The sequence below is a fragment of the Amblyomma maculatum genome, chromosome 1, assembly GCF_055883805.1.
Source record: "Amblyomma maculatum isolate TAMU_Amacu chromosome 1, ASM5588380v1, whole genome shotgun sequence".
In the NCBI taxonomy this organism is placed as follows: Eukaryota; Metazoa; Arthropoda; class Arachnida; order Ixodida; family Ixodidae; genus Amblyomma; species Amblyomma maculatum.
This window is the reverse complement of record NC_139344.1, coordinates 379,332,691-379,345,661: the sequence shown is the minus strand read 5'-3', so window position 1 is coordinate 379,345,661 and position 12,971 is coordinate 379,332,691. Positions and strand designations below refer to the sequence as shown.

The window sequence follows — 12,971 nt, the reverse complement described above, 5'->3', positions numbered from 1 at the left end:
ACTAGCCGAGGTTGAGTAGTTTCGCGTGGCTCCTTGAGAGCTGTGCTGCGCATGCGCGAGGCGCAGTGACGTCACGCGGCACGCAACTGGCGCGCCTCGCCGTTCTGCGCATTCCAGAGCAGTGGGTCGCGGCAGACGCACTGGTGCCGGCGCGTTACCAGCTGCGCGCATCCATTGTTGTGGCTGTAGGAAGAAGGAAAAGAAAATGCACGGACCTGCTAATGGCTCTGTAGCTGAGCCACCTCCGCTGCCTCGTGCGGACAGAAGAGAAAATAGAGAAGAAAGAAAAAAAAAGAGGGAGAGAAAGACGCGTACCGCAACAGCCGTCGTCCACCACCGAAGCGGTGGCGGGTGCAATGACGGCCTACAACAGGTAAAATTCGGTGGCAGGCTAGCCCCCGCCGCAAGGGGCGGGGACCTACCCATTCCAGCCGCATAAGGGCCAGGACCAGCCACCCTCCGTCCTCCCATCTCCAAGTCTGACGCTGCGCTGAAGCTGCTTGCTAGCGCCGTGCATGCACAGAGGTATCAGTTGGGGTATATATATAGCGGGACGTTTGACAGTGTGGTATGGTCATGGGGAAAGAGAGCGCAATTGCTGCTCAGCGGCGCAGAAGAGCGGAGGAGCTTAAAGTAGTGGCCTGGCAATTGTTGGTTGAGCGTACGAAGAACGAACATAAGAAGGCTAAACGTGCTAGGAAACCTAAGAATAACTGGCTGAAGCTTAGCTAAAGCTACGTATATCGTGGCATAGCCGAGATAAGACATTGCCAATTTTTATTTTTTGGGACCTAGCCAAGTATGACTGCTATATATAGCTTCCTGCCAAGTCGAATGCTAGCAGTGCTGTTCGATACCCAATCGAATGCGAATCAATCAAATTGAGAGAAAACCGAATCAAGTACAAACCGAATATTTTTAAAGTGTTTACAACTTCTGCAGTTATTTGTACTAAACTATAATAGTCATGCCACATTACTACGAGCTAGCGATGGTTCTGCGGTGTATGGAGTTATAGCTACAGCTGTCTAAAAACGCGAAACTATATCTGCACCAAAGGGGCAGCAACAGAAACTCAGTATAATAACTTTATGGACTTTATGGAAGGACACTGTATAGATCTTGTCACGACCTTCGAGCAAATCCGTTTGTCTGGGCTGTTCAGATAGGGGCAATGGTCAACTCTTTCCTGTGCTACGAGCACAGCCCAGTTCCCAGCATGGCAGTGCCTTCACCTGTTCGTGAAATCGTGCATAGATAATTATTCGGAGTTCGTGGCAACTATCCGCCAACATTCGAAGACATGAAGAACAAAGCCGATGCCTTTTTAATTTCTACTTGGTTTGCTGAGCCAATCCAGAAGGATAATATTCGATTCCCTTTTAGAAAAAAAAATCTAGTATTGCACAATCATACGCTCTTGATAAATGTCCGTGCAGCTGAGTTAGCCTATGAAAACATCGGGCTCTGCAATTATTTTTCGACGTTTTTGTGGTGCAGGCCACTGTCGCTCTCTTAACCTTCTCTCCGGAGATGTTGTTCTCCTCTGCTTTGTTGATGATCGACGCTCGACCCATTGTATTGTCTGTGCTGGAGACAGCTAGAATGCTGTAGGACCTCTGACATCTCTAAACTGAGAATTGACGTAATGGAAAGGAGAAGTGTGTTGGTTTTCTGCTACGGTTTTTGTTTGCGAAATGAAAATAAATTCCATGGGAGCCATGCGAAAAACACCCCTAACATATCCCATAGCGCCCTGCTGAAGTCGCAATGAAAAAGCCGCCAATTTGAAAATTTCGTTTTTTTTTCTTTTTCAACAATTACTGAACACTTCAATATGAATACGAATAGAGCTCGTCCAATACTTCCATGAAGGCAAGTAAGAAAATATAAGTGCTTATTCTATGAACGTAGCCGACTGCATTTACGACAAAAGACGGTTAAAACGTAGAAATTACTAGTCGTTTATGTGCACGCGGTAGGTGGACTGCAATTAGATATAATTTATGTGCTTGTTACAAGCGTGCCTTTTGGCATGTTTAAAGTACATTAAGTTCGTAGCTGCACAGTGTTTTTTTTTTCTTCGAATCCTTTCTATAATTTATTCAAATGGCTTGGTGCACCTGTAACACGAAATCTTTAACGAGAGTCAAGCGCGCGTAGCGGCATAGATGATGGACTCAAGCGCTAGCGTATAGACGATAATGGATTAAGAGGTGCCAACAAGGTTTCTCCTCGCGCCGTTCATTAGCTGTTCGTTAGTGGAGGAGCCAGCGCCGCAACGTAGGTGATCGCTCTTCTAATCTCTCGTGTCATAAATGTAGACACGTCGAGACGGCATTTCACAACGGTCCGCCGCGTATTGCACATCGCGTCGTGCTTTTTAAATATCATTTTCCTCTTCATCCCGGTGACTGGGAGGGGGGCTCGCAACTTGTGGTAGACTTAATCCGTGGTAATCGGCCGCTCTAACACATAATGCGAGCCAATCATATTTTTTTCACCCGCCTCCGCAAAGCACGCGTCAGACGCCCGCGCAATCTCTCCTTGACGGAGCGCCTGCACACGGCCGTGTCGGAAATAATCCCCTCGGCTAGCTGAGGATTTGCGAGGCGCCTTTCAAAGAGAAGGATTTAGCCTTTCTCCATGGCGCCGAGCAGACGCGCGTCGGAGAATTAAAACTCCAGCGTGTAAAACAACTTTTTGACGGGAGCCGGAGTTTACGAGCTTCTTTGAGGCAAGCGAATACATATTCGGTCAGACGTTGGCTTCGCTAGGACTAGGCTTGGCTGAGTCGATAACGGCATTGCCTGCACAGGAAGAAAGTGTTAGGGCAAGCCCGAACTATGTGGGCTTTGTCGTCCGCCCAACAGCGAACAGGAGAGTGAGAGAGAGAAAAAAAGGAACCTTTCATCGCCGCATCTATAATGAATAGAAGAGAATAGCATCCGCTGCCATCAGCGCCGCATTTCACGCTTATTTATGAGAGAGCGCATCAGTTCGGGACAGACACGTACATTGGCTGATGAGACCCTTTAATGATTTGGATACGCGGTGATCCATCAATATTATTCTGTCCTGCGCAAGTTTACGCGGGAACCGAATAGTGTGATGATGTAGGTTCCGGAGGTGTTTGCTTAGCGAAGGGCTCAGATGACTGTGCGAACGTCTGCGACCGGCGAGAGAGGAAGACACCCTACATTTATTTTCCATATCATTGGCGGATCACTAGCGCTGCTGGTAAATACTTCCGCTACATACTCCAGCATAGAACAGCTCAGGCGGAACAAACTCGCCTCACACGAAGACGACACCAACGGCATTAAGCGCTCAAGCCATCCATCCATCAAGCAAACGGTCGATAGGCGCGACACGCCGAGGAAGTGCAGAAGCAGCAACCCGGCAAAATAACAGCTTTAGTCTGCTTCACGAAAAGCAGCAAAATGTTACAGTAGCTCAACTCTCCATGTCTGCATGTGTTGGCACTAATGTGAAAGCTATTCAACTAAAACGACAGTCGATGGGACAACCTATCAGCACCTCACGCACGTAAAAACTGGGTGAGTCCCCAGCGAACGTCACTACTGGCAACCATGTCTACTGCATGAAAGACAAAAGTTCCAGTTGTTTGGGCGCCATTTACTAACGGACTGCGGTTACAGCAATATAGGAACAAGAGTGCACCTCTCGCTAATGAAAAATCACACCCACGGTTTAAAATAGTCAAGTTTTTAACAGCGGTATGCAACTGGCAGCTACTTAAGCGCTGGTCAGTTATATAGCAAAAATTGCTGGGTGTTTCCACGTAAAATCGAACAAAGCCTGATCGGTCGACCATTTATATTTTTTTCAAAATTTTAGGTATTATTGCTTGATGACTGGGAAGGTGAGATCTGCAATTGGTTTTGCTGCCAAAAAGTTTTCGAGGCACAGGGAACAAATAGAGACGAAGAGGTGCAGTACCGCGCTTATCTTCTTTGCTATTTTGACCAAATTTGGTTATGAATTACGCAAAATATAATAATGTTTCGTAGATAAAACTTGTGTGACTAAATATATGCAAGGTTTTACTTTCTCTCTGTGAAATGCTGATTTTTTCCTCGCTCAGATATTTTTTTTAAATTTTCAAATTGGGCCCAGGAAACGAGGTTTTACCCACTTTGCAGTTTGTAGTAGAGAACAAATTTGTAGAGAACAAGTTTGTAGTAGAGAAGCAATAATTCTACACTTCGTTCTCAGCATGCTTGCCTATCAAACTGATAAGCTTCATGTATAGCATTTTATTACAGAGATACGATCGCGGTAATTTCCAGAAAACAGCGAACACAAAAAATTTCTGATGACAATTTAACAAAAACTAAATTTTTTATATTCTTTAAATTTTTTCACCTATTCTCCTCTGCTTCGGCTTTCAAAATCATTAAAAACATATTCTATAATTTTGTTCCACAAGTAATTACGGCGACCTGAATAAGACCCTTGCGCAAGCATGGTGAGCATAGCAAGCATAGACAAGCATGGTGAGAACATAATGTGAAATTATTGCTGCTCTAACATAAACCTTTCTTTTTTTAGAAAAAAGCCTGCAAACTAGGTAAAATTTTGTTTCCTAAGCCGAATTTGAGAAATTTTATGAAATCTTCTAAAATATGCAGAAAGGCAAAAATTAACTGAATAAAAGTAAAAACATGCATATATTTAGCTATACAAGATTCAGCAACGTAACAGTAATATGTGTTGTATAATTTACAATCAAAGTTGGCCAAAACATCAAGAAAGATAAGCGTGGCACTTCACCTCTTCATTATTAATATAGTTTTAATATATTTGTTATTAATATAGTTGCCGCTACCGCTGACACGAAAATAATTCCTCGACTGCGTACATTTACCAGATGACGGCAGGTCTCACTTTGCACAGCGCAAGCAGTATCGGCATATAGATTTTATTGCCCATCCCTTGGAAACAGGGCAGTGGCTGGCGCCAACTTACCTTATAAACTCAATTATTTGAAATATATGTAAGCATGTTTGTTTTAAGCCACGTATATTTTTCATTCCTGGAAAAAGTCCTACAAGGTGCAGTGGATTTGTAATAAGACAGTAATCACTCATTGACATCCACTCAAGCGCAGCAATACGACTACAAAGGGAAGCTACACAGCTATCTCAGAAACTTCCTAGGACAAATTTTGTTATTTACGTGAACAATAATGGAATGGTTGGTGCCGCATAGCGCTCCGTGTACTCCTTTTCATCAGATTTAGAAGAAGTACCGGGTCTGGTGATATATAATTTTACATATGGTTTTACAAGTGTACTCGAGCGCTGTTTATTATCACAAGCCGCCAACGAAATAATCTACTTAATGTATGGTCGCCGCTCAGGAACAAAACCTGTTAAGTCAGTGCTGCAGACGCCTGCTGTTTACATACATACATACATACATACATACATACATACATACATACATACATACATACATACATACATACATACATACATACATACATACATACATACATACATACATACATACATACATACATACATACATACATACATACATACATACATACATACATACATACATACATACATACATACATACATACATACATACATACATACATGCATGCATGCATGCATGCATACATACATACATACATACATACATACATACATACATACATACATACATACATACATACATACATACACATTTTGTTTGTTCAGTTCAGTCGTGTCCGACTCTTCGTGACCCTATGGACCACATCACGCCAGCAGCCACACATACATACATACATACATACATACATACATACATACATACATACATACATACATACATACATACATACATACATACATACATACATACATACATACATACATACATACATACATACATACATACATACATACATACATACATACATACATACATACATACATACATACATACATACATACATACATACATACATACATACATACATACATACATACATACATACAAAGCAACTCGAGCGAAGAAAACAGTAAAAACGGCTCTTCTACTTTAAAAGCCAAGGCGGCGGCCTCAGAAAACGTAGTCTTGGGCTAAGGATCCGACCAAACTCTCCATAATAGCCCTTCCACTTTCTCCATTAGTAAAGCGTTTTCAGGATCATCAGTACAGAAATGACAAACCTCGTTTTCTCTAACAACCTGTACAATCCTGATCATGGCAGATTGTGGAACTACCAAATTTCTGCGAGGACTTGCACTAAAAACGTACACTTGACACATAAAAAAAAAAAGATATTGCCGTTTCAACTACTATCACGTGTTCGCGAACTGCACACCGGGTACCTGCGGACTACGCTCCGTGACCGGAGAACCTAGCAGTACACTGATTTCACAAATTCAACCTTACAGGCGATATACCCAGTTGGGACTGCAGTTCTGAAAGCACGGTATATTTCGGCCTTGCTTTGCTACCGCAGTTCGTTTTCAAGTCGACCACGAGCACCCACATATGCCTGTAAAGCGTGCTTACCTGCATTGCTTAGTTGTGTTTGAAGAAGGTAACTTTACAAACAAAGCACAGAAACATCTCGCGCACAGCAAAACTGGGGTTTTACTTTTACTAAAGCAACGGTTGCAAAATAACATAATTGCTCAGAACGGCAGTGAAAGGCGCTAAAACTGTACCCCGCCACCGAGTTTTTATCTGTTGCAGGCTGTCACTGCACCCGCCACCGCTTCGGTGGTGGACGACGGCTGTTGCGGCGCGCGTCTTTCTCTCCCTCTTCTTTTTCTTTCTTCTCTATTTTCTCTTCTGTCTGCCCCGCCGCGCGGGTGAAGTGATAAGACGCCCGACTACTGTGCCGAAGTACCTGGGTTCGAACCCGACCTCGGCGGCTGCGTTTCAATGGAGGCTAAACGAAGAGATGTCCGTGTGCTGTGCGATGTCAGCGCACGTTAAATAAATTACTCCGTAACCCTCCACTACGGCTCCTCTTTCTCTCTTTCCATTTTCACTCCCACCTTCCTCCCTTCCCTTACGGCGCAGTTGAGGTGTCCACAGAAAACAAGTGAGACTGTTATTGCGCCTTTCCCTCCCTATAAGTAGATCAATCAATCTCTTCTGTCCGCACGAGGAAGCGGAGGTGCCTCAGCCACAGAGCCAGTAGCAGGCCCGTGGATTTTCATTGCCTTCTTCCTACAGTCGTAACAAGAACAACGTGGCGTATCTTGACTCGATTGCTGATGGCAGGAACCCTAGACAAGAACGCATCTCTCGGAACGCACGGGATTTCGTTCCATGAGCCTCGAAAGGCTTTCGCCTTAATGAACGAAGTGAATAACAAAGCCATTCAAACATTCACTAAAAGTAAAACAAAAAGTCGTAAAAATCTTGCTAGCGTAAACAAAAAATAAGCAAATAACAATGGTATAAATACGATCACTCACACAAAGGGAGGAGCTATAACATCGACTGGGTGACATGTACTAAATTCGTCCTAAGCATTCAGAGCACCAGGGATACCATGAATTCTTAGAACGTATTCTTCTTTAACTACGAAGTGTCTCAGAAAGCTGTATAGCTTTCCTTTGCGGATTCAATGAGTAATTATGCCCGTATCACTTTTAATTTCTGTAGGAGTTCGCGGAAATAATTCGTCTCACTTTTACGCTTTCAGTACTTTATCATCGCTAATTATGGTCCTCATCACTAGCTGAGTTGAGGCTACTGCAAGCCTGAGACTTCTGCCAGTGACCTCTCACGGTTTTCGTTTTGTGCTGGCCAAGATCGCATTACTCCAGGTAATTTTCTATGTTCACGACTCCATCTGACTACACCTTACTGGGCGCAGGTTGTCTACGTCCTCCATTTTCATGATGTGTTTTAAGTCTTCAACACTAGAGTTTACTAAAACTAAGCAGAGCGAAAAGGGTGATATTTTCCATGCGAGTCTCTTAAGATCCCTTCACTCGCTGCTGGAATGCCCGCAATTGTATGTCTTCGTATTTGACGCGACTACGCGCGGCCGAAAACATGGACCAACCCAAGGAATCACTACCGCACTCCGGTGTTCTTTATTGTGCCCAGATTGATTCCTTTTAACCATGGTTCTTTACTTGTAATAAATTTAACGCATTTGAATGTTTGCATTAGTCTAGTGCGGAAATCAGCAAAGCTTTTTTTTTTTTTAAATTACGAGGCACTTTAGCGACTAAAGTACTGAAAGGCGAAAGCCTGAGTGCCGCATTCTGCTATGCAACTGGCAATTAATTATTTAATTAGACATTAGGCAGGTACGTAACAATAATTCATTATTTAGTAAATAATTAATTACCCAGATAGTCATCATTGGAAAAAATTAATTGTTTAATTATTTGTTAATCAGTAATTAATTTTGGCATTGATAATTGATTGCCATATGGCCATATAAGGCACGCATTCGCGCATACTGGGGTGGTGCTTTGTGATTGATCGAGACCTATATGACGTCATCCTACCTCGGCCAATCAGAGCCGCCGCATAAGCGGCTCCACGACAGCATAAGCTATTAAATGTTTTTGAGCAGGCTGCCTGGAAAAATGGGTTGTGTTGTTACGACTCAATCCGCATTCTTTCGCAAAACACTAGTCGAGCCAAATACGAAGCGTCCACCTCTAAACTTTCTTTTTCATGCCTATGGTGAACAAATGACCACTGCGTCCCCCTTGCCCTCCTCAGGAATGTTCATAAATTTTATATATCCAATTAATAATGTGTTGTCAATTTTTGCACATTACACGTCTTCGCCATGATCGTTTAATCCCAAATTAACTATAGTTTCACCTGTACCTCACTTTTGTTCTCCAATTTTGGTTGTGTTTCAATCTCCGTATTCAGAAATTCTAAAAGAAAAAATTACGAGGGACTTTAGCGAATAAAGTAATAAAAGGCGAAAGCCTGAGTGCCGCATTCTTCTAGGCAACAGGCACTAATCAGTAATGAATTATTTAGTGATTAGTTAGTCGTTAAGTAGGTAACTAATTTGTCTTTCATTGTTAGACAATTTCATGAATGCGTTAATTATCCGTCATATATAATTAATTAGGCATCCATTAGTAGTTATTAGTTAGTCACCTGTTTGTAATTATTTAATTAGTCGTTGATTAGCAATTGGTCATCGATTGAAATATGGCCTTATAAGGCACGCACTCGCGTATACTGTGGTGGTGCTCTGTGATTGGTCGAGACCCCTATGACGTCATCCCGCCGCGGCCAATCAGAGCCGCCACAAAAGCGGGACCCATTTTGTCCACGCCAGCATGAGCCAATAAAGGCTTTCGCCTTGAAAACAAAATGCCGGCGCCTGGACCGAGATTTCGGTAGAAATGTGAGACGCTAGTACCACACCGAGTTAAGCTGCAGCCGATCGCATGAATAGTCGAAAATCCCTTGCTCCCACATTTCCCCTCTTCCTTCTGTTTCAGGCGTCGTTGAGAATCTGTAATACTGCCCACGTGGTGATTCCATCGATCTTACCTTGTAGTGAAACTTTTCTTGCGCCTTGGTGATGCCCGCGCGGTTTCCAATAACAACGTACGTTGCTTGCGCGCCATGAGGGCTCGGCTGAGTCCGGCACACTACCCTGCATGGGAAGAAACCAAAAATTGAAATCGCGTGGCAGCATCTCGTTCTCCTGGCTGACATTAACTTTCTCGTTTACCGAGCATAGTTAGCTAACAGGAAAACGTTTTCAGTGTATTTTTTTTATTTTAACACCGCATTGCAAGTTTTCCGGTGCGCTCTTTTTGATGTTAAAAAAAAAAAAAAAACATGGCACATCTAGCCAACTTAGAAAACTTCGGCATTCCACGCCTTTCCGTAATAATAATTTATGAGGCGAATTATTCTAAGTGTCCTTCTATACCACTGAAAAGAAAGGGGGAGCAGATAAACATCCTAAGAGAACTGGAAAAAAAATGGTAGTCGTGTACAAAGTGTACAAATTCATTATTGGTTCTTCATATTGAACAGCATATTTTATGGTCACCGTGGAATACATCGAACTGTCTATCAATAGTCCGCAACAGAGAGACTAAAATGAAACCCACGTAATGCATGTCGTCAAGAACAAAAGACGCTTCCATTTCCGAGAACGAAAAATAGGCGACTGTCGACTGACAATCTTCGCTTATTTTCTTAGCAACTCTAGTACCTGCGTGCTTTCACGTTTTTCCCCTGATTCTACTGACAGACAAAGTCGGGTGTTACAATCCATCTCGCCGCATCAAGCGAAGCTATCGACTAGACGCATAAGCCTTGCTTGCGAGAATCTTTGCGCGAACAAATGCAACAGTACATTCTGCTCACTACCACTCTTTTTTGCTTAGTGTTTGAAGTTTTTGAAGTTTGAAGTTTATTCTTAGTTGCCTTATACAGAAACTAAAGGACCCCGAACAAAAGGTGCGGCTTCGAATCTTGGCCAATTCGTATAGCAAAATCTTTCTCAAAGAACCATAACTTCATAGTTTCAAACAGAAGATAACTCTTCTTACAGCAATTTTACCCAGGCAGAGTTAAAAATTTCTGGCCTGCATAATGCCTTGGCTAATGCTAACGAGCTTGCCATTTATGAAACTACAAGAAAAAATAGTAAAAACAAAATCTTTCGAAAGGTTTGGTTTACTCTCAAAATGTGCTTTATTAGTCTAAGCGCGTGTGTAAGAGACACTCACTCTCATTACCCTGAAAGTGCCTTTTAGCGGGCTGATTAATAAGAGCGTTCGAGCGCGCGCTCTTTTTGCTAGTGTGACGTGAAAGAAACCAGAGAATCAATCATGCCTTCTTAGGTCAGAGCGTTTACAGCCTCAAGGCAGCTCCGTAAGTTGACAACAGATTGAGAGCCAACGACGCTCCCGGTGACGCCGTGGAACTTTTCGTTCGCATTTTTTACCAGCCGGAGCAAGCCCTGTAAGTTATATAGGATAAAAAAAAAAAAGAAAATAAAGCAATGACTTTTCTGCTCTCGAATTCTCGTAACTTTTTTCTGCGCGATAGTTAGCTTTCGCTACTTGCGACCTACTTTTCCTCTTTCGGGAGCTTGGCTCGTACGTAGCTCTTTGCATAGATGGAGCAAAGCCATTTACCGAAAATTGCGTAGATAAGGAAACTAGCGCAAGCACCGTTCCTGATGCGTTGCCATTAAAAAACTGGGGGCTATATATTTTTAAAACTTGTCCTCCGTTTTACATTATGGGCTTTAACCTTCATTGTTTGCATCAGTTTCACTAACGCCCTTGCTTGCGCTCCTTCCACAGCCTTAACAAGGAGTCCAGCTTTCTCCCTCGACGTTAATTGAAGAGAAAGCCGTGGCAAGTCTCGCCTGCCTTGAGCCGTGTATTAAGATAATGGCTTCCAAAGCCCCCGGTTCTCCCGAATCAAGTAAAAAACTCGAGACAAAATAAAATAAGCTTATTCTTATCACAAAGAGCTTTCTTCGCTAGTTTGATGTAAATATTCTGGACGCGTTGTTGAATAGAGTGAGAGAAAAAGAAAGCTTTATGAATTACTTCCGCTGGTTTAAAACTTAGACCTAATATGCTTTAAGAGACTACAGTCTTCCGTTGTTGAGCTATTTTTTGCTTAAGGCCGTTGACGCTTTCCATGTTTAATCTGACTTTCAACGGCTACTTCTTCCAGTCATTTTCTTCGTGTACGGCAGAAACAGACATAGGAGTACAGTTCAATCAAAACAGCTTTGCAGGTGCTTCTGACAAAGCAAAGAATAAGCCAATTAACGTCAGATCAGGAATTTATTAACTGTCTTTACACTGTTTTCTAGGCCAGCTCGAACTGATCGCTAGAGAAACATATTTCGCCGGTAGTACCTGCCTTCTTCTAGATTTCTTAAGAAAAATAATACAGTCAATAAAAAGCATCACTTAAGAATCACGTAAGGTGCCCTGTCTTCATCGAGATTGCTTCGCGCAGGCGATTCTTGACTGTCCCGCCAACTCATCGAGGCTAGTTTTACCGGTATGACCATTACAGTACATACAGTCCCTTCGAGCTGACTCTGATTTGACGAGCATGGGGTGGGCGTTAGTTTTAAACATTTCGGTCCACTTGCCTGACAGACACGTTGTACTCGACGGGTACGCATGGTAAACCACCAACCAGGATCTTGTCCCGAATCTCCTCCTCACTCGTTCCCAGATTGCTGCCTTCGATGGTGACTAGGGTGCCCCCTTCCACGGGGCCGTTGAGAGGATGGATCTGTGAGTTATAAAGCAGGTAAGAAATGACATGTGAGAAATATGACTTCGCTATCGTGTTCCTTAAAGATACAACACAACTGATGAGGCATACCAAGAAAACAATAATTATCATGTTAAGCTCAGAACTTTGCAAGAAAATGAGGCGAGCCGTAATCGAGAGCAATCTGTTGATCTGATAAATCTATCAGAAACATGCGATAATTTATTTTTCACAAAAATTGTTCAGGCCGAGAGTAGGGGCAAATTACAAATATAAAATATGTTTGAAGTGCGCCTGCTGGAATATGTAAAGGAAACAAGATGTTTTTGTTTATTGCACCTAAAACTTATTTTATTGATCGCAATGTTTCATAACTAAAATCCATGAATTGCAACCATTTGGCACTTAGTATGGTTTTAAAAATCTCTTCTGGTTCTCTTGACGTCTTCAAGGAGCTGGTTATAAATATATGAATTTAAACCTGCTTTGAATACATACACCTGGCTTGTACCTAGTTTGAAGTTACTACCTAATCTAATCACCTTATTAGGTCGATGCTGGAAACCAGCAAAAACCGAAATAATTATAAAATTTCTGCCGAGCTTTCAAAGTTGCAACCTCGCTTGTAGTGCGGATGTACTTTTCTCTTGCAGTGAAATAACGACAATAAACGGCTCAGATGCTGGAAAGTATACCATCATCTTATTCGCTAAATTTTCTCCGAGACG

The 12,971-nt window shown here is 42.6% G+C and overlaps 1 protein-coding gene across 1 annotated transcript in view; it reads right to left on the bottom strand.

Moving 5' to 3' along the window:
* The window catches only part of LOC146208335 (plexin-B-like), a 115,744-nt gene that overhangs the window by 41,099 nt on the left and 61,674 nt on the right, over nucleotides 1-12,971 (bottom strand). Inside the window, exons 15-16 of the mRNA XM_084592785.1 lie at nucleotides 12,116-12,261; nucleotides 9,526-9,631 (exon numbers count right to left, since the gene is read on the bottom strand). Of these exons, the coding sequence (XP_084448911.1) occupies nucleotides 9,526-9,631; nucleotides 12,116-12,261 (252 nt within the window). The remainder of the gene's footprint in view (nucleotides 1-9,525; nucleotides 9,632-12,115; nucleotides 12,262-12,971) is intronic.